At 47.4% G+C, this 24,133-nt stretch overlaps 1 protein-coding gene across 1 annotated transcript; it reads left to right on the plus strand.

The window, feature by feature from the left end:
• Nucleotides 1-673: 673 nt before the first annotated feature.
• Nucleotides 674-17,001, plus strand: LOC122370838. The gene is made up of 5 exons (XM_043346774.1): nt 674-867; nt 10,006-10,141; nt 11,311-11,525; nt 11,732-16,171; nt 16,367-17,001. The coding sequence occupies exons 2-5, from the start codon at nt 10,065-10,067 to the stop codon at nt 16,564-16,566; spliced, it is 4,932 nt and encodes a 1,643-aa protein (XP_043202709.1). The 5' UTR covers nt 674-867; nt 10,006-10,064; the 3' UTR covers nt 16,567-17,001.
• The last annotated feature ends 7,132 nt before the right edge of the window (nt 17,002-24,133 follow it).

A 24,133-nucleotide genomic window follows, 5' to 3' on the forward strand; every position in this document is an offset into this window, starting at 1 on the left:
CGAAAGGTTCTTAAGAGTTAAAGGGACCCTCCCACCTTCAAAAAAGTTAATGAATTGGCATGAAAGTGATGTCCCTTGGTTCAGAAAGAGCGAAAACGAATATCTACCAAATTTCACCGAAAAATATTCACTGGTTTTCAAGATATTAGGCTTTTACTTTTGTTTACTTTTTGGGATCTCCCCTGTTACTAGCGACTTTATTTGGAAGCAATAATTTGGCAGCCTTAAAGTGCGGCAGACGTTGCGCGCAAAGCAGCGTATACCACCACGTGTTAACGATGGTTTTAGTCTAAGATTTAAAAATCGTTAGATCTCCGCTGACGTCACAAATTCTAAGGGGGCATTCCAATGCATTAGCCCCTTAGAATCCGAAAACTGCAAGTTTGAAATTCCATATCTTCGAATTAAAGCATTTTTCGACGTTGTGAGTGCCCAAACCGGTATTTGCAGGCCATGGCCACCAATTTGGCTATCTCAACTCAAAACTAATGTTAAGGTGGGAGTGTCCCTTTAAGACAGCCTGTCACCGCCTGTCACCATGTGTTCATGTGTATTGTGTCCTTTATATACAGGAGCAGGAAACTGGTGCAGATAGCTGCGAACGCTCCGGAACTAAGTGGCTGATAGTATACCGCCACTAGAGTGCACTTGTAAAAAAAAAATGATTCAGTGTGGTTGACGGCTGAGCACTGGACAGTTGTAGCTGGCGACAGATGTGCAGTGGTAGTTACTTTACTAGAGGTAGTTGTTTTGGGTAGTTCTTTTACTAGTTGTTTTACTTTTGTAGACTTTTGTTGAGTTTTACGCTGATTTTGGCCCACGGGCCATTGATGATGGTCACAGCGGCCACTGCTGATCCGTGAAACAGTGAGTATGGTCTTGACTATAAACTTCATGCGTGGTAGATATGCCGTTATTTGGTGCCTGTCTATGCGTCGCGGTAGGTATCATTTTGGTTAAGCAGGAAAGCGTACGAGTGCCGACCACTGTAGTAGCTACAGCCTTACGCTGCCAGTGCTCTCTAGCCCATGATTACTTTTGAAGGCATGCTCATTTTTTCTTTTTTTCAAACGGGAGGAAATGTGTCGTCGGTTGATGATGAAAGTGAGTTTAGGTATTGGTTTGCAAGAAATCAAGTGAACCATTTTTTCCTTTGGGTTTCTCGTGCTGGGAATGGCTTGCGCTAGCGCTAGTTACCTAAGCAGTCGACCTACAGGGTGTCCAGAAAAAAAGATACTACGGACAGGGGCGTCGTTTTGTATAGGCCTGGTAGGGCCCGAGCCCTACCAATGTTTATTTGGGCCCTACCAGTGTTCGCTGAGCTCTACCAATCTTTTGTCACTTGGTAAAAAAATCAAAATAAACAGATAAGCAAATAAGCATATATGTACATTGGTCACAGATGTGTGTGGCCTGTGGGCCGTAGGAGCTGCTGTCGCGAACCCTTCGCAAGCCGGCAGGGGATTCTTAGGGAACGGCAAGGTGTCCTCACTCCTCAGGCCGGCAAAGGGTCTTCAGAGGCCGGCAGCACCTTCAGAAGTTCAGTGGGGTCCTTAGAGAACGGCACGGTACTCTCAGACTCCGGTGGGATCCTCAGAATTGCCGGTGTGGGCCACGCAAAAGTCACTGGTGGGTGTCCGTCAGATGCATATGTGTGGGGCTTTCAGAGGCGCCGGAGTGGGACCTACACAGTCGCCGGTGAGGGCCCTCTTAAGCGCCGTTTCGGGGCCCTCAGATACACTGGTTTATGGCCATCACAGATATGCGTGGGACCCTTAGAGCTGCTGAGCTGAGTGCTGGTGCGGGCCCTTCATAGGACGACAAGGGGACCTCAGAGGTCGGTGGTGCCTTCAGGAGCGCCGAGGGGGTCCCTTTAGACCGGAATAGTATTCTCAGACGCCACTGGGACCCTCAGAGTCACCAGTGTGGACTCAGTGGAGCCGTCAGAGTCGCTGGTGTAGGGCCTTAGGAGCCTCTGATGAAGACCCTCAGAACTGAGGGAGAAGGGGCCTCAGAAACGCCGGCGTGGGCTCTCAGAAACGCCGGTGTGGGCTATCAGAGGCACTCCTCACAGTTATTGGGGCCCTAAGAGAATTGGTGTTGGACCATCACAGGCGGGCATGCAGCTCGTAGAGCCGGCTCCTAATAGGCCGGTAAGGGCCCTCAGAGGCCACCAATAGGCCCTCAGAGCCGAGGCCACCAATGCGCCCTCAGAGCCAAGGCCACCAATGGGCCCTTAGAGGCCAGCAAGAGATTCTCAGAGACCGTGAGGGGCAGGCTGGTAAGGGGCCCTTGGCGGCCTCTTAGGGCCTTAACTGGTGACAAGGGCTCTAAGAAGCCGGCGTGGGGCACTTACGAAGATCTTAATACGCCACTTAAGGGCCCATGAGATGCTCTGACGAGCCCTGTGGGGTCCCTTTGAGACGAAATATGGCCAGCGTGGACCCTCAGCGGCCGATTGGCGCCGCAGGGACCCGAAGGGCCCCTTGGACCCGATGGGAGGGGCACGCGCCCCCTGTGCCCCCCCTCACTTGGCTACGCCACTGGAATCTATCATGCTATGTTTAAGATCTCTGCAAGATGTATCCCCCGTTTGCTGACACTGCAGAGAAAAGGCAAGCTCGAAAGGAGGCTTAGCGGGGTGTTTGGCCCCTTATCCCGGCAGGCGGTGGGCCTACCAGCCACCTTCCGCGCGGTGGGGGGGGGCACTTTTTTGCCCCCCCCCCGTATCTCCGAAACTACTGGACGGATCCGGAAAATTCAAACGGCGTTCGATAGCCCTGTCAAATTTGTCGAGGGAAACCAAATTTCATTGACCTCGGGGTCACCGATGACGTCACAGGTCAGGTCAAAGATAAAATGTTTCACCGTTCACGGGGCTTCTAGGGAAAGCGCTATAACACCGAGTAAAACGCATTTTGTCGAAAATCAGCGATAAGGCGTCGGTTGTCTAGTACATATGTTGCTATTAGAGGTCACTGGTCATACCAGGTCAGGTCACAGGTCAGGTCACCAAAGGTCACCAAGGGTCACCACATGAGCCCAACTTTACTAAGGTTATGCGATGCATGTTTTATGGCCAGTTTTTCATTTCCAACTCAATGGTGTTGGTTATAAGACCATCAGGTACGGTTTAGGTCACTTTCTGGTGGAGGTCAGGTCAAGGTCAGGTCAAAAAAGGTCAAATTTCAAAGTTGATATTTATGCATAAAATGGGTATCGATTCGATGCAGCTCGTCACGGGGAGTCTAATGGTGATCTTTGTTTTGCGCTACGAGGTCTAGAATTGCTAAAAATTGAGTTTGAAAATTTGACGTCATCAATTTTGAACAGTTTTTTCGCTATAACTTGGCCAAAAAAAGAGGTATCGATCTCAAATTTGGTATGTAGATAGAAGGCGGTAGGGGCTATCACATATATTCCGGTTTTTTCGAAATTCAAAAAACTTTTTGGATTTTTTGGCTATTATATTCAAAAAATCTATTTTTTGATTTTGTGGGGTCAAAATCCAAAAAATTCGAAACACCGAAATAGCAATTTTGTAGCCCTTTTAATTTTACATCTTTTATGTCCGAAACATTTTTCTGTGTCTCTAAAGCTGTAGGCCTGACAGCTCTTCCCGCGAAACCTTTTTCTGGGTCGAAAATGGCAAAAATAACGTCACTCTGACGTCATTAGCGGCCAACCTATCATAGCCTTTGGAAAAAATTTTGGTCACCATGTGCGCTAGCTGCTCCCGGGAGGGTACTGAAAGTTTGGTGACGATCGGCGCAGCGGTTCTCGAGATATATCGAAAAAACTAAAGGGGGGGGGGGGCAAAAAATTGCCCCCCCCACCGCCTGGAAGGTTATCGAATATCTAGAAGATATCATTGACTTGTCACCGTAAAGGAATTGTGGGCGTCACACGTTGACACTAAGGGACACCGTGCCGAGTTGCGCAAGTGGAAGCACAGTGCACACCGAGTAACGGCCACCAAATGAGTGGTACGAGTTGAAGTTAGTCGGCAAAGTGATAGTGGTTACATTTTGGTATGCCGACGGGGCTCTGCTTGTCAACTTTCTAAAACAGGGGCGCACAATTGATGATGTGCGTCCATTCGATAGACATCGAGGAGAGGCTATAGGGAAGCTGACATAAAGTGTGCAACTGATCCACGGCCACGCACCTGCGTACTTGCGCGGGGTGACGATAAGTTAAGTGATGAAATGTGGCTTCGAGTTGTTGTCGCATCCACTTTTTTTCCGAACCCTGCACCCTCTGGTTGCCACCTCTTCCCCAGCATAAGGAAATTAGCAGTGGCAGCTTCGCTGACTGCAGGGAGACTAAAGCAGCCGTCTTGGACGTGGGATGGGTCCAAAACCCAATTGATTATGGAGACTTTGAGGGCTCTCCCGAAGGCCGAAGCGCTGCGCGAAATGTGTTTGTCTTAGCGGTGGTTATCCCGCGCCCCACTGGGGGGGCTATTTATAGCCCCCCCTCCCGTTTTTCTGCAATAACTTCCAAACCGCTTGACGGATCGACGCCAAACTTTCAGTACCTTCGGCTGCATCAATTTGACACCTTGTTTCAAATTTTAAACTCTGTAGCTACCATAGGTCGGCCGGAAATGACGTCAGAGTGACGTCATGTTCGTCCGATTTCGACGCAAAACATTGAACCACGGCAATCGCTCCCAAGAGCTCAGTTTTTAAGCTAGATCCAATTTCTTTGCATGATAGGACTCAGAATTGACCGCGCTATCAAACTGCTATCTCGGATTTTCAAAATTTTGAAAATTTCGAAAATTGTATATAATAATATTCAAAATTTATATTTTTATATTTTTTTTTCAAAAAGTTTTTGACTTTTCGAAAACACCGGAATATATGTGAGAGAATGCATGATTATGACTAACTCTAGCAAGTTTTAGCTAAATATCTTCAAAAATGGCCAAGTTATACGCATTATTGCAAAAAATTCACAATTATTAATTTTTCAAATCAATTTTTCAGTACGTATTTGACATCGTACACCAATATAAATGGCACCATCGTGTTCCTGAGCTCAAACTGCATCCAATAGACACCTTTTTTGTTGAAAAATTTTAACTTCAAAATTTGACCTTTTTGAACCTGAAAGTGACCTGACCTAAGCTAAATTCGACTCAAAATGACCTCGAATGACACAGACGACATCAAATTCGAAATCTATGGCCTAAATGGACCATAAAACATGTGTCACGTGACCGACGCATGATATAATATTTTCGTGACCTGTGATGACCTGACCCTGACCTGAAAATCAAAGTACAAGTTTGGTACCCTCAAGGTATCTAGAGCATCTGTTCACGAGTGTGGAAACCAAAAATGAGCCTGATCTGACTTGTAAGACGGCGGCCAGAGCCCAAAATGTGAACAAGCAAAAATGCTAATAATTTTTACTTTGACCTGACCTGTGACGTCATCGGTGACCTCGAGGTCAATGAAATTAGGTTTCGCTCGACAGTTTTTCCGGGGCTATCAGACGCCGTTTGAATTTTGACGATCGGCCCAGTAGTTTCGGAGTTAGGAGGGGGGGGCTATGAATAGCCCCCCCCCCTCCCCCCAGTAGGGCGTGTTATACACAGACCCCAGTGGGGCGCGGGTTATTTGAATAAATGAACTTTTTTGTCTAATAAGTCGATGACGTATCTCTCTGCTTCTTCATGGTCGGGCATGTAACTTTCTGAATGCCGGCTTGTACCGTCATCCTTTTATTTTGGCAAGCAGGTCTTTCTAACTATCGTGGTGTTTCGAGACCTCGTTAGTTGTCGAACCCTGCGATTGGCGTGGGCCTTCAAAGCCGTTCCTGGCCCCGTAGCCGTCTTTTTCATTCGGCTTGGGCCATCAAAACCGTCCCTGGCCCCTTTCAGCACAGCCGTGCTTTTAAGTCGGCGTGTGCCTCTTTCAGAATGGCGTGCATTCCTCCGACACTATTATAACTGCCTATTTAACTGCACGTTTTGTGCATGGAGCTCGTTGAGGACTTAGACTTCCAAAATGTTTTCTTTTTACGGAGCGAGCGAAGCGAGCGGAGTCTCATACTGAATTAAGGGAAAATCCTGAGTATGAGCGGCCGGCCGGCCGGCCGGCCGTGGGGACGCTCTTCAAAAGCTAATATCTTAGGAACGGGACATACGATTGACAAGCGGTCTTCTTTACTGAATGTCACTTGGACGTAAAAGTTCTGTGGTGTGATGGCCATCATGCGTTCTTGCCAACCACCGCAAGTGGCGCGTGGTAAAGTTGGACATTTTTTAAGAACCCCCAAAATTGCAACCTCAATAACGGCACAACGGTTGGGCCGATTGAATTGAAACTCGGTACACAGTTAGGTCTCCATCAGATAATTCATCTGCATGTGTTAAGGTTGGGGTGCTACAGCACGTGCGCACGTGCAGGGGGCGCTCCCAGATCTCGAGAACGGCTGGGCCGATTGCGCTCAAATTTGGTACACGGTTGGGGACTAGTTAGTAGGGTGCCGTGCAAAAGTCAGTTTGGACCCCGCTTGCACGTGCGCACGTGCAGTGTGCTGCTTCCAGATCTCGAGAACGGCTAGGCCGATTGCGCTGAAATTTGGCACATCGCTAAAGACCGGTTAGTAGGGTGCAGTGCACAAGTTAGTTGGAGGTACCCCCTCGCAATTTCGCACGTGCAAGGCCCATCCTCTCGCTCGCTCCGGTGGTCGCCCCAAAAGGCGTTTTACTGGTTTTTAGATTTTGGTTTGTCTTGTCAATGACCAGGGCGAAAAAATAAGTGGCCGAAATCCGATGAGAAAGGCAGATTTGGGGGTACCCTACCTTTTAAGCCCCGCCACATGTGGCCGGCCGCCGCCTTTGGGCCCTACCAATCATTTTCGGAAAACGACACCCCTGACTACGGAAATTAAAGGTAGACTGCCACCTTTTTTCCACAAAACGGTTTTCACTAGAGCTGAGCCACCTATGTCCCAGACTGAAGTCGGTTTCCCGAAATTCGAACGCGTTTGCGAGAAATCGGAGACCAAAGTTCAGTTTGATGCCATTTTTTTAGTCCAAGAAAACCGACATCTCTACTGTTTATCGATAACTTTGAAACATGAATTTTCTTATGTTTTGGTAAATATATGTCAAAACTTTGATTGTTTCGAGGTCAGAGAAGAATTTTGGAGTGTCAAAATAAAAGTTAAACTTATATATTCAGTAGTTCATTTTTTCCAAAAAAGTGTGGGAAATGGGGTTTAACATGGGCCAGACCCATTCCAAATGAGCCATGATTTTTAAATGTTTTACGAACTTAAATGCAAAATAAATTAAACATGGCCAATTTCTTATGAAATCATATATTAGTAAATCATAAAATACCTTACTTTTTCAAATAAAATGTAATAATCTTATGACCTTGAAGTCTAGTGATGTGTAAACATTGTCGCTAGACATTAACCGATTGATAATTGTATGATAATCGACAATTTTTTTCGCGATTCACGTGATGATACTTTGTCAGGTGAATTCTAAAATTTTGTTTTGTCCAGGGAATAAATCATAGGCCGATCTGAGAAAACTTTTTGAAGGTGGCAGTCTTCCTTTAAAGGGAGATTATGACCTTTTTCCACAAAATCTGAGTTAGGACCATTTTCTGACAAAACACAACAAGTTATAATGTAAATTATAACCATTTTGCTCAATTCGGTACCTTGCCGCAAATATCTCAACTTGAAGTCACGTTAGCGGGGAGCGCTGAAAATGACCGTTGAATAAGTACTAGGGTTGACTATTAAGTGATGGAAGTGCCTTAAGCAATTAAAAGTTTTTGCACGTGCACACATTATTTTGGTGCCATCACGTGCGCCGATGTTTTTTCTATCCAATGGTGAATACCAGGTGTCTTTAGCTACATTTTACTCTGAGCTATCGACGTTTTCCCAAGAGACCACTCAAACCTGCGGCGCACGGCAAAAAAGGAGCCTGGCAATGGCCAAAATCGCGCGCCAGCGCGAGGTCATTAAATCTCAGTTAGTGGTAGGGTAGGGAAAATGCCTGCTGAGATCAGGAAATTTCTTTTAAAAGTGTATGGAGCGACGGCATCAGGTGCGCCAGGCAACAGGTGCGACGGGCGGTGTGCCGTGTGCTCGCGCAGATCAGCGAAGATGGCCTCCTGGCGGCGTTCCAGGACTGGGTCAAGAGGCTGGAACGGTGTGTGATGCTATGAGGCGATTATGTGGAGTAGTGGTGCTGTTATTTATTGTGTTATATGTATTGTTTTTATGAAAATATAGCAACTTACATTATTTTATTCGTGTAACCATAACACTTGGCCACTGAGCCGTGGTGATCTCGCCCTGGCGCACGATTTTGGCCATTGCCAGGCTCCTTTTTTGTCGTGCGCCGCAGGTTTGGGTGGTCTCTTGGAAAAACGTCGATAGCTCAGAGTAAAATGTAGCTAAAGACATCTGGTCTTCACTATTGGATAGAAAAAAGATCGGCGCACGTGATGACACCAAAAAAATGTGTGCACGTGCAAAAACTTTTAATTGCTAGAAGCACTTCCATTACTTAATAGTCAACCCTAGTACTTACATCACTTTTTGGTACTTGCATGTAATTTTGTAAAAGGAGCGTATTCATTACATTTGATCTTCATCACATCTAGTTAGTTAATGGTCGTCTATAGTGCCTTCAAAAGATATTCATGGTTTGGGGGTGGTTTATGTCTAAATTTACGCAACTATTTTTCCTGTTTATCATCTGTCGCCATATGCTGCTATTTTAGTAGCAACGACTCAATTTTGAATCGGTCCCGCCGACTGCACAATAAAAGAAGATAGATACAACACTTTTGCGGCATCACTGAAAAACTTATGCAGTACTGTTATCAAAATTCTCATAACACCGTTCGACAAACCTGAAGTCTTTTTGAAATAAATATGCTTGTAATTTTCGCTTCAGGCTCTGAGGCCAAAATAATGAATTTCGTAGTCGCAATCGCAAGATTTGGCTGCGTTTCTGGCGCATGCCGTTCATTTGTGGCGCAAAATAATACATGGAAACAAAGAAGAGTAGGCACTATGTACCCCCGAATTAGAATCTAATTAATTCTAAACCGAATTAACTCTAATTCAAATTAGAATCCTTACAACCAAGCAACGACAAGGCGATAACATAAACAAAAACCCAAGCGTCGCTGTTTGAAACAAAAGCGCCATATACTGCGACTTTTTTATAGAGAAGGACAACGCATTTCGGTGGGTGTTACAAGTACTGCAAGTACTGCTTCTTTTTGCAAAAATAAAAACCTTTTTCACATACGAAAATGTGCTAGGAAATTTTCATATTTTATAGAAACTACAGTAGAAATAGTATAGATGTCGAGTAATTTTTATTTAAGAAAAAAGAAAGTTCATTATCTCCCTTTAAGTCGCATTCATTAACGCACGTGCCGATTTTTTTCCAACTTCATGTGCTTATAGTGCAAGATTTGGCAAAACTCATGAGCACTGTAATGCGTCGTTGGGAAGTTGTCTGTCTGCCCTCCGAGATGGTCAACAGGACCATCAGTCACCTGCAGACCGTGCTAGTGCTGGAGCTGATCCGCCAGAAGGCCGCTCACATTGAGTATCTGCTTTGAGGAGCTGCCGCGACTAATCAAAGTGTTTACATGCCATGTGGCACCTGCTGTCTGTTTTGCCATATTTTTACGAATACAAGCATGTGCCATTTTAAAATGTGCGGTGTTTATTTTCGGAAGTACAGCAAAAAATAATAGTATCCGTTTTTTCTGGACACCCTGTACCTACATTTTAGTTGATATCTTCACTGGGCATTCGTGCGCTTATTTAGGGACGTCATTTTTTCTTACTAACGTAAGTTTTCCTCGTATAACTGCATTAGGTACCTACCTCTTATAATTGAGCATGTCTCAAGTTAGGCCTAACCATTTACTTCACCCGCTGCTTAGTGTATTTTGAGCGAGATGTGACGGCTTGTTCATTGGTTTTGCGTGGCAGGCGTACAGCGTTGACCAGTTCAGCTGGTATTGTCTCATGGTGTCTCTTGCCTGAAACCGATGACGTCGTCGGCTCTCCTCGCGGCCTGGCTAGCAGTCACCCTTGTGTCCGTCGTACGCTCGCAGCTACTACTAGGGTGAGAAATATTTGCCGTCGCGATTGAGAAGCTTGCGTGTGTGTTCTTTTTCAGCCTTTTTCAGCCTACCATTTCTGTCCTTTTTTGTATTTCTTGTAAATTATATTTTTTATCACAGACAATGACATCACAATAAAAACAATTGCATTTTATTTGTTGGTGTCATCGCCATTGTCTGTGATTAGAAATCAAATTTTATAGGCTGCTTTCTTGTGGCTTACATTTAACCCTCGCCCGTATAGGGGGGGGGGGGGTTCGCGAATAACTCGCGTAAAAAGCGGCCGATCGCGACGAAACTTTCAGTACCCTCGCGTCAATCAATTTTACACCTACCCTGAAAATTTCATGACCCTGACCCCAATGACCTTTGACCTGTGACCTACTTTTCGAGACCATGTTTGGCCGGAATCGCGATTCGGCGTATGTCGGCTCGCATTAGCCGCGCGTTTGCAGTCTTTTCGTGGTTTCAAGCGTTCAAACAGGTGATATGATGTTGCCCCCATGCATTAGGGTCAGGGTGTCAAGGTCACCTGAAGGTCAGGTCATTGACCTTTGGTGACCTCGGTTCACTTTTTCGAGTTTTACATGTTTCTAGGCCAGTTTTTGGAGCTGAATTCGAATTTAGCAACCATATGAACATTTACGAAGTAGTTTTGGTGCCTTCGTAACATGTTACGAAGCTGTCAGAGGCGGTTGACACCTACTAGGAATACCCGGCAGGACCCCTACTGGTTGACCTGACCTGACCTGACCCGACCTGGACTAAATGCATGAAGACATCATCTGTGATCAAAACTAACATGATATTCGTGATCAGCGCCCCCGAAAAACCCCAGAGCAGCCACACTTTACGACGTTCTAACAGGTCCCGATTTTCCGACTTTTGGGTCATTGACCTGACCTGCAAGGTCAACCAATGACCTAGGACCTTAAAATTAGGTATCATCGGCTTCCTCTCGTCACGGGCAACACGCTCGTTTTTTCCGCGAAGCTCTAGCTCGATCAGGGGCGAAACGGCAAGGGGGGGGGGGTCCAACGGACTCCCCCCCCCTTATACGTTCGCGGCTGGAAAAACACCAATACGGGCGAGGGTTAACAGCCGCTACAGACAAAAGGCACCACATAATTTCTATTGTTGCGCCATTTAAAACAATTCATCCTCATCACAGGGATGGCCGTCTGGATTTTCTGGACCGGACCGCCACATGGAGAGAAGCTCACGAGCAGTGTCGACTTCGACACTCCTTCTTGGTGCCATCACAAGCTGCATTCGACAGCTTGGTGGGCCTCAGCTCAGCCGGTCGTCTGAATCCACCAAGTGACTTTTGGATCGGTGCCAAGTACCTACGAAACGGCTACTTTGAATGGCTTCTCCAGGATGGTGGTAAGCTGATATGCTGGCCAAAATAGTGGCGATTGAACAAATAAACCGGGTGGAGTTCGTAGTTTCGTCGTGAGTGATTAGGTACTATCGCGAAAACTTGGGCAACTCAGTTGTTGTTTTGGTGTTCGAAGTTGCAGTGGATGATTACAGATTGTCGAGGTGCTAGTTTTCCAGAGTAATTAATACAATGTCAACGTCTGTTTCAGATTACAGCTCTATTTCACCTGGAGACGTCGCCCTCACTGCCTCCGCTGAAGTCACAGATCTATGCGCTCGAGCAACGACGATAGACAGCGAACTGAGCATGGCCTGGACTTCTTGCAACGCCACCCTAGGAGTGGTGTGCTTCCGTAACGAGCACACTGACGCGGAGCAACAACAAGCCAACTACAAACCGTCTTTCACAGCTCAGATCGGTGCTGCGACCGTCCGACCGTCTCCTGCCCATGACGAGGTCGTCTTTGTGGATCAAACCTCTCTGGAGACTGGTATCCACATAAACATCACCTGCGGTCCGGGCGACACCATCGTCAAAGATCACTTCGTGCTCGGAAGAACGCGCTACATATCGAGTTGGTGGAATGCAAACTTCACCATTTTTCAACAGTTCGCGCCTCGTTCAGGAAACGTTCTGAGCGTTGGCACTTTCTGGTGTCGAAGGTATGTGACTGGAGCAGCGGATCCTGTGATAAGTGGACGCCTTCACGTGGCGAGCTCTGGAGATATGTACGTGCTGACGACGACGCCAGACGGGATCCTGGAGACACTTCAGCTGCTGGAGTTGAGCTCAGGTGGCCCGGCACTGGGAGAAACGTCGACGTCAAATGGAACGATGAAAACTTTGGGGGACCTTTTGAATTCAGTTGCGGACAGATTTCGATTCGTTGCAGCGTTTGACTACCCAGGCAATCTCGTCAGGCATCAGGAATACGGAAGGAAAACACCAAGACCTGTTCTTCGCAAAGTGTCACTCATCATCGACATTGGTGCACCCCTTGATGCTGCACATTTCCAGGAAAGCATTGCTTTCAATGATGCGACCGCTCGACAGAATGGAACCTCGTCCCGCAACGACCACTCACTTCGTGAGGTTTTCCGTTGTCCCATCGTGGACGTGGAAGGACACATGTGGCAGACGTCGAACAGCTCGAGTTTCACTCCATCGTATCCACCATGTGTAACAAATCGTCTCATGGCTGTCGTTGAACGGCGATGTATGCCGAGTTTTGGGCCCAGCGGTGCCCAGTGGGGTCCCTTCTGCGCTGCTGGCGTTTGCCAATCGAGGCTTCATCGGTGCGAACCGCCTCCACCTGCATGCCCACCCGGATTTGTACTCCTACCGGCCAACAACACAAAGACTTTGTCGGGACTGTGCGTGAGGGTAATTCCAAATGTCAGCTTTGAAGAGCGTACTTCCGCGTGTCACCATCGGCATCCGTTTTCCATACCTTGGATTCCACAGGAAAGGGTGTCGTGGCTCAGTTCCACAATCTGGCTTCCTTTTCAAAGACTGTGGCCACATGGATCATTCTTACCGGCAATTCGAAGTCTTCTGATTACTGATGATGGTCAAAGCACGGTCAACCTACAAAATGATCAGAATTGCACAGTGATGACCCAGAAAGGTCTGGTCTCCAGCTCTTCATGTACGGCGAGACATGGAGTGGCGTGCGTCATAACTCCTCTGCTCTCACCGACTGGAAGGGAAGCTTCACAGGGGTCGATAGCAAGACAGAGAATATGTCAGCCTGAGCATAAGATGGGCACAACGGGCATCGAACGCTGTTTTGCGCTCATATGCCCAAGTAACAGCTCGCGTATTTCGTGGGCAGAAGCATCGGCTCTGTGCACCAGGTCTGGTTCAACTCTAGCCAGCTTGACCTTGCCAAGATACCTGGATGCAGTGCTTCGTCTGAGCGGCTTTCGAGGAAGATCGGACCGTGTCGCGGTGCAACTGGAAAGACACGACGGTCGAGTGACATGGCGAGACTTAAGCAGTCTGACCTACCCAGGCTTGTCCCCTTTTCTGTCTACTGATCAGAGTCATACGCATGGTGTTTTAGACGTCCCACGTGGCCAGTATGACTTCGTTACGCCTGTTGAAAAGGCCGTGGGATGCGCCTTGTGTGAAGAACATGCTGTTGCTGAAGCAGCGGAGATTGTGTTATTTTATGATCATTCCTTCGACAACAAAACCATTCTCGCGAATGTTACGAGTGTCCAGAATTTCGTAGAAGACTGGAATGATGATCTCATATGCATGGTCTCTACCTCGGACGCGACGACAGCTGAGCTGTTTCAGAACGGAAGAACTTCATCAAATGCACGCGATGGATTTCGAGTGAAAAGCTTCAATGTTATCTCCGATGACGATGGGCGAGTCTTTGTACAAATATTTCCTTCAGTAGATTTTGGCTACCTCACATGCGGACTGCTGATCACCGAATTGGGAGTACAGATCACGTCCAACTCGCTTCTGTTAACCAAGCGAGATATATTCGTGCAAGAATATGTTGTTGGAGTCCAGGAGACTGGAGGGAATATTTCGCAGTGCGAACTTACCCTCTGTGGCCCCATTTGTCCCTGCTTCAACTTGACGCATACAAGCGAGGTACTTGTAGTTCCCGATACCGGCCAGGTTTTTCAACGAAGAGTTTACCCTCTCCGTGTAACATCATCCAGCAACGGAGATGTTACAGCACACTATTACATCACCTTAGAAGCGGTCATCCTGAGCCATCCACCGTCCGGAAACGCCAGCCACTCTAGAACTTCGAACCAAAAGGAACTTGAACAGGCTCACCGAGATCTTAATGGAGTTGATATCCTTATGCGAGACTTTAAGCCTGAGTACTTCAAGCCTGCACGCTGCTGCCCAGCAGAAAGGACCCAGCACCCCGTGCCTCTCAGCTGGCCGAAGACGTGCGGAGGGACTGTCTTCGCCAAAGAGCAGTGTGTGGATGGCTCCGGGCGACGTCCGCTGCGGCACTGCCAGGGTACTCCTCTGACGGGCGTCCAGTGGTCGTCTGTAGACTTCGGAGCCTCCAGCTGTGCCGCCGTATCTAGCACCTCAAGGAACCTCTACCAGCTGTCTAAGGACGCCGTGACTACAGATAACGTGTCGGCTACAGCGGACGAGCTGCAACGGCTGACAGCCGAGCCGGCCTCCCTGGATGCTGGAGATGTGGTCTCGGCTGCTGACATATTGGAAAACATTGCTGCCAGTGTGCAGAGGAGCAGACAGGGTGAGGATCGGCCCATACCACCGGAAGATGTGCTGTCTGTACACAGGAAAGTTGTTGAAGCTGCCAGTCAGCTGATGAATGTGGACCAGCCAGTACTCAAGACCTCTTCACTGGTACCTGGAAAAGGTTCCCGCATTGCCAACGCGCTTGAGGACATTCTGGAAACTTCAGTGGAAGGCGATTATAATATAGACACGGAAAATATAGCAGTTTTATCGGAGGACATCGTTGGCATCGCATCATCCTCAAACGAGATAACGAACCTCAGTGTAAAAAAGATAGCCCACGGCGCTGATATGTCTCGCTTTTCCGCATCTGGTATGGAGTCATCGATCCTGTTAGAAAACAAGAGGCCTAACATCTCCGTTGCCTTTGTCGTCTATCGTAATGGTCGGCTGTTGCAGTCCCCCGGCCAACGTGTCACGAGTCAGGTAGTGTCGGCCGTGATTCCTGGCGCAACGAGCAAGGAGCGAGCCTTGGCAAATGTTTTGATGACGTTTCGTAGTCTGCCAGGACAGTGTGCGCCTCCGCCAACATGTGCCTTTTGGGATTCTGCTGAGTCTCGTTGGTCCACAACGGGTTGCTGGCTGGTGAAGGTTCAAGACGGTAGTGACTTTTGCCGTTGCAACCATCTGACTAACTTCGCCAGGATCTTCAACTACGAACGGGACGAGTATCTTAGTGCTAGCTACCACCACGCTCTAGATATTCTCACTTACATCGGAAGCTGCCTTTCGCTTCTTGGACTCGTCTTTACCATGCTGACATTTGTGTTATTCAAGAAATGGAGGAAGCTGCGTAGTAGTCAGATCGTTATGCACATGAGTGTTGCTCTAACAGGGGTCTACGTGACCTTTCTGGGAGGTCTGGGAGCGAAGGAACATCACGACGCCTGCGTTTGTTTGTCGGCGCTGCTTCATTTCTTCTTATTAGCAACGTTCGGGTGGATGTGCGTGGAGGCTGTGTTTCAGTATTTGCTCTTCGTGAAAGTTGTGGGCACGTACATTCCCAGGTTCATGCATAAGGCAAGCGGACTGGTCTGGGGCGGAAGTCTTGTGCCGGTTGTCTGCGTGTTGGCTAGTCGCCCTCACTGCTATGACAGCCAAGAACGCGTCTGCTGGATGGACTTCCAGAGTTTCCGCTACGCCTTGGTACTGCCAATGCTCGTGTTGATGGTGATTAACGCCGCGCTGTATGTCCGTATCGTGTGCGCCCTGTACTGCGGTCGTGAGAGGAGGCTGCGCACCAACCAGCCGGAGCAGCAGCTGGCGCGGCGCCGTCTGCGCGTCTCAATGGTCACCCCGGTGATGCTTGGACTGGCATGGATCTTTGGCTTCCTGGCCGTACGGGAAGGTCGTCTGGTGTTCGCCCTCCTCTTCTGCATTTGCAGCACGCTTCAAGGTGAGACTTTGAAACTTCTCAAAATGTGCTCATATGTCAACAGCAATCTGAGGTACAAAGCTACAGGACTTTAAAAAGTTTGTTACAAAGTTAACATGGTGGGTTAAGGAGATACAGAGTAAAGTATGTGAGAATGCACGTGTATTTCGGTCTAGTCGGAGTGCCTTGGTGTTGATTTCTTTGTACCCGCTGCAGGTTTTGCCGTTTTCCTTCTGATGGTGGCTGGCGAAGGCGGAGTGTGGACTCTGTGGCACGCCCTGCTCAAGAACCCCTGCTGTCGGGCAATCAAGAGAAGCGTCACCTCAGCGAGCGCCATGTCTACGGGCGCCACTCCGTCCAGTGGTACCAGTGAGCCACTGATGTCTGGCGGAGGTCAGTGCGAGACCGGGCTCTGATGTACTTGCCGCGCCAGTGAATCTGATGTCATGTAACGCTGAGCGTAGCACCGACCTTGATGTCACGCTAAGACATTGCGGTCTGTCTTGCCAGTTGTGGAGTGTAACGATGGCGGAACTAGTTACGCTTTATATAAGTCGGAAAGACGGATGTCTTTCCGCATGCTTGGCTTGCCAGAATTATAGTGTTATTGTGTGTGAAATGTTGTAGTACTGGAGCAATTAAATCATCATGTCGTCACTCGTCATTTGCTCCATATGTGATGTTTTGCTGTAAATGGCCGAAGTCACATCATGCTTTGCAGATATGACAAAGTCAAGTCAGGAAAAGGTCTTCTCCTGATTGGCACCAGTCTTGCAAATGTATTTTGTTTTTGTGTATGCAATAAACATGTTGATGATCATCATTAATCATAATTGTGGTAATGACAGACACATTATCGTTTGTTTTCAGCACCCGTTAAGGTATACGATGTATATCCAGCATCAGTGTAAGGGGTGGGGTGGGGTGGGGGTATCACCTTAACACAATTGTCCGGGCCTCCTTTCACTTACAGGGTGTCCCAGAATTACCCGGACATTTATTTTCTGGCAAAAAGTGCGATTGCGCTCGATTCTAATGATATACAAGCATCATACTTTTATAAGATATCCCTTAGCTATCGAGCTTGGGGACTGTGTGCTTTTGGTGACCGGTAACGACTCGAGTCAATTATTATCCAGAGTCAAGTAAGAGTAGTCCTTTTCCGTTTTCAGCTTAAACCACTAATAGGCAACCATGGTGAATCAACTCCCGTTTTCAACTTTGTAAACGGACTTTCGGCATGGTTTTTGCTGGAGAGCTTCAGCAGCTCATCTGCAAGCAGTTAGGATTGATCAAAGCGCAATTATATCAGCTAACGAAGCCAGAGAGATCAAGAGATAAACCTGATTGACAAGCTTGGGCTCGGCCAAAAAAGGGCCATGCACCAGTTGTCAAACGGGTGGTTGCTTGTCATGGAGAACAAACGTCACTGATCTAGCTAAAAACTAGCTAAACGATAGATCCAGATTATCTAAAGAACATCAGTCTACTTTCCACCACTATCTTCGCAAAATTTTGGAATTTGGGATCCCTCGCCTGAAAAATATGCGAAAACTACGGGAAAAGCAGCGAAAATCACTACAATTCATCCTAAGAATATAACATATACAACAAAAAATTATATTGAAGCACACTTTGTGGTCTAACGAAGGTATTCTGTCATTTGAACCGCCCGAAAAAGGCGTGTGTGAACGTCAGATGGCTACAACGCCCCAACAGCAGAGACGGCCAGGCACCCGTCGAAAATCAAATTGTGAGACATTTTGAGCCACCGTGCACTCATTCGGCTTGATATGATGGCACAACGACAGCGGTTAGCACAGAGTACTACTGCGGTAATATTCTACCAGTAAAAAACTGGATGCCGTAAACCAAATGGCCATGAACGGGTTTGTTTTGGAAACCAAATCTGTTGGAAGCCAAAGGTCCCGCCATGTTCAGACATGGAGCTTCTCCACTTCAGATGTAAAAAAACGCGACAAAATTGGTGTAGGCAGCAATTTTTGTTTTGGGGGATAATGCCTTATGACCTAGGAACACTTTGATGTTAAGTTTATCTTATATGATCGTATTATCCTCCGGCAACAGGTCAAAGAAAACAGGCCTTCACCCAGTTTCGGGAGAGCCGTAAAACAACTGAGACCAGCAATGGCTGGCATTTTCAATCATTGTCGGCTGATCTTGTAACAAGCGTATCTATTGCATGTGCTATTTCACAGCCACCCTAGTTGACTATATAGGACGATAAAAAGAAAAAGGCGCAATCATGTTTGCCTTATTTTATACGCTAATTAACAATGTCCGGGTAATTCTGGGACACCCTGTATGTTCATTCATTATCCTTTGAGTTAAGATTTGAGCTGCACCCCGTAAGACCAGTATAACGCCTTTTGGGGCGACTAACGGAGCGAGCGAGAGGGTGAGCGTTGCACGTGCGAAATTTCGAGGGGGTGCCTCCAGCTGACTTGTGCACGGCACCCTACTAACCGGTCTCTAGCGATGTGCCAAATTTGAGCACAATCGGCCCAGCCGTTCTCGAGATCTGGAATCGGCACCCTGCACGTGCGCACGTGCAAAATGGGTCCCAACTGACTTTTGCACGGCACCCTACTAACCGGTCCCTAGCCATGTACCAAATTTGAGCGCCATCGGTCCAGCCGTTCTCGAGATCTGGAATCGACCCCTGCACGTGCGCACGTGCAGCAGCACCCCAACTCCGGCACATGGATATGCATTGCCTAGTGGGTGCCTACCTGCATGCCAACTTTCAGCGCAATCGGCCAAGTAGTTACCGAGATATTGCAACAATTACAAAAGTGACACCTCTTCGTTTTGCACGTGGCACGTGCATAAGGGGTCACCCACATGCATCGGGAATAGTCCAATACTTGGTAGAAGGAATGAAGCTACCCTACAAAAATTACCGCATGTAAATCGGTCAAGTGGTTGCTGAGATATAAGCCTCGCAGAAGCGTGACCACGGCCGGCCGCTCATACTCAGAAATTTCCGTTAATCTAAGGAAAGACTACGCTCGCTTCGCTCGCTCCGTAACTATTACCGGACCCTGACATCCGTAGGGGGGTCGTTTTGCCCCCCCCCCTAAGATCTCGGAATTTACCGACTGATTTTCAAAAACGGCGGTCGATAGCTCCATTAGGGAGCCATCTCGCGACCCAGTTTCATTGATCTCGGTTCAACCGATGACGTTACAGGACAGGTCAAAGGTCGTGTTTCTGACCGTTTACAGGCCTACTAAGAAATTTGTAGAATCATAGAGAAAGTTATCGAAAACCACCGACGGAACAGCATTATAACATATTTTGCTAAATGGGGTCACTGATTTCAGGTCAGGTTACAGAGGCCAGGTCACTAAGGGTCTCAATCTGAACCCAACTACACATTTTTATTGTCAAACTAAAATGAGTCACAATCAAATTGAAAAAGGCCACATTCATATTCAAAAAGGTCACATATCAATTAAAAAAGATCACTTTCATATTAAAAACCTCACAGCTTAATTAAAATGCTTCCATTCAAACTAAAAAATTAACATCCAAATAAAAAGGGCGCATTCAAATTAAAACTTTTTGAAGCTTTTTATAATCTTACATATTTGCAACCGCCTGACCGGTCTATGAGAGATCTTGAGCATTAGATAAATCGTTCATTATATAAAAAAAATAATGTGACTGGGTATTGGGTAACCGGGTAACCGTGCCGGCGCGTGCCAAATGCTGAATCCTGAGTGCTTAAAATGTCTCGCTCACAAACTCCGCAGTCACTGGAACGATTGTTTTGAAACTCATGGCTTGCACAATGCACAATGTACAAGCCATTTTTTGTACAACTACATACCTATATATATATGGGTTCATTCTCGTGTATTACAGTTAGGGTGCTATTGCACGTGCGCTCAGAGCTGGTATACAGATAGGGACCGGCTATATGGGTGACCTGAACAAATCAGTTGCTGTCTCACTTTGCACGTGCGCACGTGCTGAACCGAATTCTATATCTCAGTAATGGTTAGGTCGTAGGCCGATGGGCTGAAAGTTCGTATTTTGTTAGGGACAGGATAATTTCAGTCCCACGCACAAGGGGGAAAAGCTCAAATTATTGAGCGCTCAAAATATTGAGCGTGTGACGTCAGAGGCTCCCATAGGCGTAATGTTGAGGGCTCAAAAAATTGAGCCGTTTCAGGAACACGTTTTGCAAAAGCAACTCGCAACACCTAGGGAGAAATGGCAACACCCTAGGAGAATCACTAATGATGCAAAACAGATTAGGCTTTCATATTTTTCACTGCTCAAGCTTCAATGATTGGGGGAACACCAATTTATAGGTCGAAATCTAACGGCATACCAGAATGACTTAAAAACAGGCCAATATTTATGTCGAAATAAAAGTTATTTTTTGTCCATTCACGTTTTTACTAGGGTTCTGTTGGAAAGAGCATTTTTCATACTACCCAAAATGATTGCGACTCAATTTCACATTACTCATATCGGAGAATATTTTTCATTTGGCGGCGCCGTTTGTTTATTTCGTCGCGACGTCTCCGGTCACGTGGTTGTCGTCGTCCTCGTGTTGAAGGTAAGTTTTTATCGTTGTAGTTATATTTAGATGTTAAAAGGTACACTGAAAAGTTTGAATATGCTGTGATCTTAAATTTGGAAACACGTAAACGTCAATCAATTCACGTTTTCCTCGATTTGCGTGCAGATAAGTAACTGTCGACGAAAGTGGCGCCATCCGATATGATGTTTTGAAGGAAGGAGACACAACATATTTACGTGAAAATTTTTGTTTTTTAGTGGTCTAAGTGCTTCAAAGAGGCTGTGAATGTTTTCTTCACACAATTTTTCATTAGGTATGATGAGGTAAAAGGTAGTTTCAGTCTTAACTTTCATATAATTGACATTAAAACATATGATAGTCCACTCCTATCAGTGATTGAGTACCTTGATATTTGGCATTTCTTATTAATTTGAATGTATTCTCTATCCATATGTCCTGATAGTAAGTGACAATACTCTGCCAATATGTTTCCATAGTTTTCACATTCATTTTCCAGTCCTTTACATAACATCACAATTTATAATCAACAAAACTCAACTCCTTCGTTACTTCACAACACTGACAGCATGAGAGACTGACAGTCAACTATTGTGTGTGTGAATGCTGAAACATAATAGCCACTTTGCTGACTGGCCCATATGAAATAAGATAAAAATGATCCTTTATATCATATCCATCTGGAGGATCGGAGTCAACGGAAAAGGAAGGCCACTTTCAAGCCTCAAGGTCTAGGCCGCCAGACGCCAGTCGACAGTCACCACCAAATTTATAATAGACTAGAGGTACAGGTTTACGCGATAACTGTATGTTTTGATTTATGTTATGTTACGGGTGCATTAGTTTGGGTGATTGACTTGTATTTTTAGATGTGTTATTTAGATAGATTTGGGTAGCTGTTTTTAATTAAACTGTAAGGGTTGGTGAGAGGTGCAGGGTGTTCAACTGTTTTGTATGTTAGGCCCTTTTTGAACTTAACCCTATCCCTACCCTTCCCTACCCTACCCTACCCTACCCTACCCTACCCTACACTAACCTACCCTACCCTACCCTACCCTACCCTACCCTACCCTACTACCCTACCCTACCCTACCCTACCCTACCCTACCCTACCCTACCCTACCCTACCCTACCCTACCCTACCCTACCCTACCCTAACCTACCCTACACTACCCTAACCTACCCTACACTACCCTACCATACCCTACCCTACCCTACCCTACCCTACCCCTACCCTACCCTACCCTACCCTAACCTACCCTACACTACACTTCCCTACCCTACCCTACCCTGCAATCCCCTACCCTACCCTACCCTACCCTACCCTACCCTACAATCCCCTACCCTACCCTACCCTACCCCTACACTACCCTACCCTACCCTACCCTACCCTACCCTACCCTAACCTACCCTACACTACCCTACCCAACCCTACCCCTACACTACCCTACCCTACCCTACCCTACCCTAACCTACCCTACACTACCCTACCCTACCAAACCCTACCCTACAATCCCCTACCCTACCCTACCCTACCCTACAATCCCCTACCCTACCCTACCCTACCCTACCCTACCCTACCCTACCCTACCCTACCCTACCCTACCCCTACACTACCCTACCCTACCCCTACACTACCCTACCCTACCCCTACACTACCCTACCCTACCCTACCCTACAATCTCCTACCCTACCCTACCCTACACTGCCACCGACAATCCAATTTTCAGCTAAATCGGCCCAGAAACGGCTGAGATATTGCAAGAACAAATTAATTGTATTTACCGGCGAATCCTCTTGGCGAGCGGTGCCCGGCGTCGGTATTCGTTGCCAAAGGTCAACGACCTCCCGGCTCTGATTTCGCTCAGTTTTGCAAACGAAGAAACTGAGCCTAAAGCACGTGCCTTCTGCTCGGCGCCGGTCGCGGCCCCACCACATGCACACCGCTGAACCCACCCCCTCGAAAATGTAATACGACAAATTAGTGCACGCGTCCGACTTACAGCGAAAATTTCACCCCCGTAGCCCTTACCGTTCCCGAGCAATAGTCTGTTGCCGATTCTAGTGTAAACCCTATGGCACACCACGTGAGCGCGCGCCACGGGCGCACCCCCGGCCGCATCGTGCCCAAAATTTAATACGACCTGTTGAATGACGTGACCCACGAGCCCTGAAAATTTCACCCTCCTGCGTCAATGGACGGCTTTGCAATAGCCGTTTTTGGGCGTAACCCCGACGGCGGACTTTTTAGGATTTATAATATAGACTAGAGGTACAGGTTCACGCGATAACTGTATATTTTGATATGTATGATTAACGGATGCATTAGTTTGGGTGAAGAAAGTTGCATTTTTATTGGTATTATTTGTGTAGAACCTGGTAACTGCTTTTAATTGGACTGTAAAGTATGATGGTGATGCATGCGAGTTGTTCAAACCCTTTGTAAGTTAGGAGGTTACTCAATGCAACCCTACCCTACCCTACCCTACCTCTACACTACCCTACCCTACCCTACCCTACCCTACCCTACTCCTACACTACCCTACCCTACCCTACCCTACCCTACCCTACCCTACTCCTACACTACCCTACCCTACCCTACCCTACTCCTACACTAACTTACCCTACCCCTACCCCTACCCCTACCCTACCCTACCCTACCCTTACACTACCCAACCCTACCCTACCCTACCCTACTCTACCCTACCCTGCCCTACCCCATACACTACCCTACCCTACCCTACCCCTATCCTACCCTACCCTACCCCTACCATACCCCTACCCTACCCTACCCCTACACTACCCTACCCTACCCTACCCTACCACACTACCCTACCCTATCCTACCCCTACCCTACCCTACCCTACCCTACCCTACACTACCATACCCTACCCTACCTTACCCTACCCTAACCCTACCCCTACACTGCCCTTCCCTACCCTACCCCTACCCTACCCTACCCCACCCTACCCTACCCTACCCCTTCACTACCCTACCCTACCCTACCCCTACCCTACCCTACCCCTACACTACCCTACCCTATCCTACCCCTACCCCTACCCTACCCTACCCTACCCCACCCTACCCTACCCTACCCTACCCCACCCTACCCTACCCTACCCTACCCTACCCTACCCTACCCTACACTACCACCGACAGTCCAAGTTTCAGCTAAATCGGCCCAGAAACGGCTGAGATATTGCAAAAACAAATTAATTGTATTTACTGGCGAATCCCCTTGGCGAGCGGTGCCCTGTGTCGGCCTTCGTTGTCAAAGGTCAATGACCTGCCGGCTCTGATGCTTTTCACTCAGTTTTTTAAGCGAACAACTGAGCCTAAAGCACGTGCCCTCTGCTCGGCGCCGGTCGCGATTCTAATGCTAACCCTATGGCGCACATGAGCACGCG

Source organism: Amphibalanus amphitrite, unplaced genomic scaffold, assembly GCF_019059575.1.
Source record: "Amphibalanus amphitrite isolate SeventyFive unplaced genomic scaffold, NRLGWU_Aamphi_draft 001172F_arrow, whole genome shotgun sequence".
Classification (NCBI taxonomy): Eukaryota; Metazoa; Arthropoda; class Thecostraca; order Balanomorpha; family Balanidae; genus Amphibalanus; species Amphibalanus amphitrite.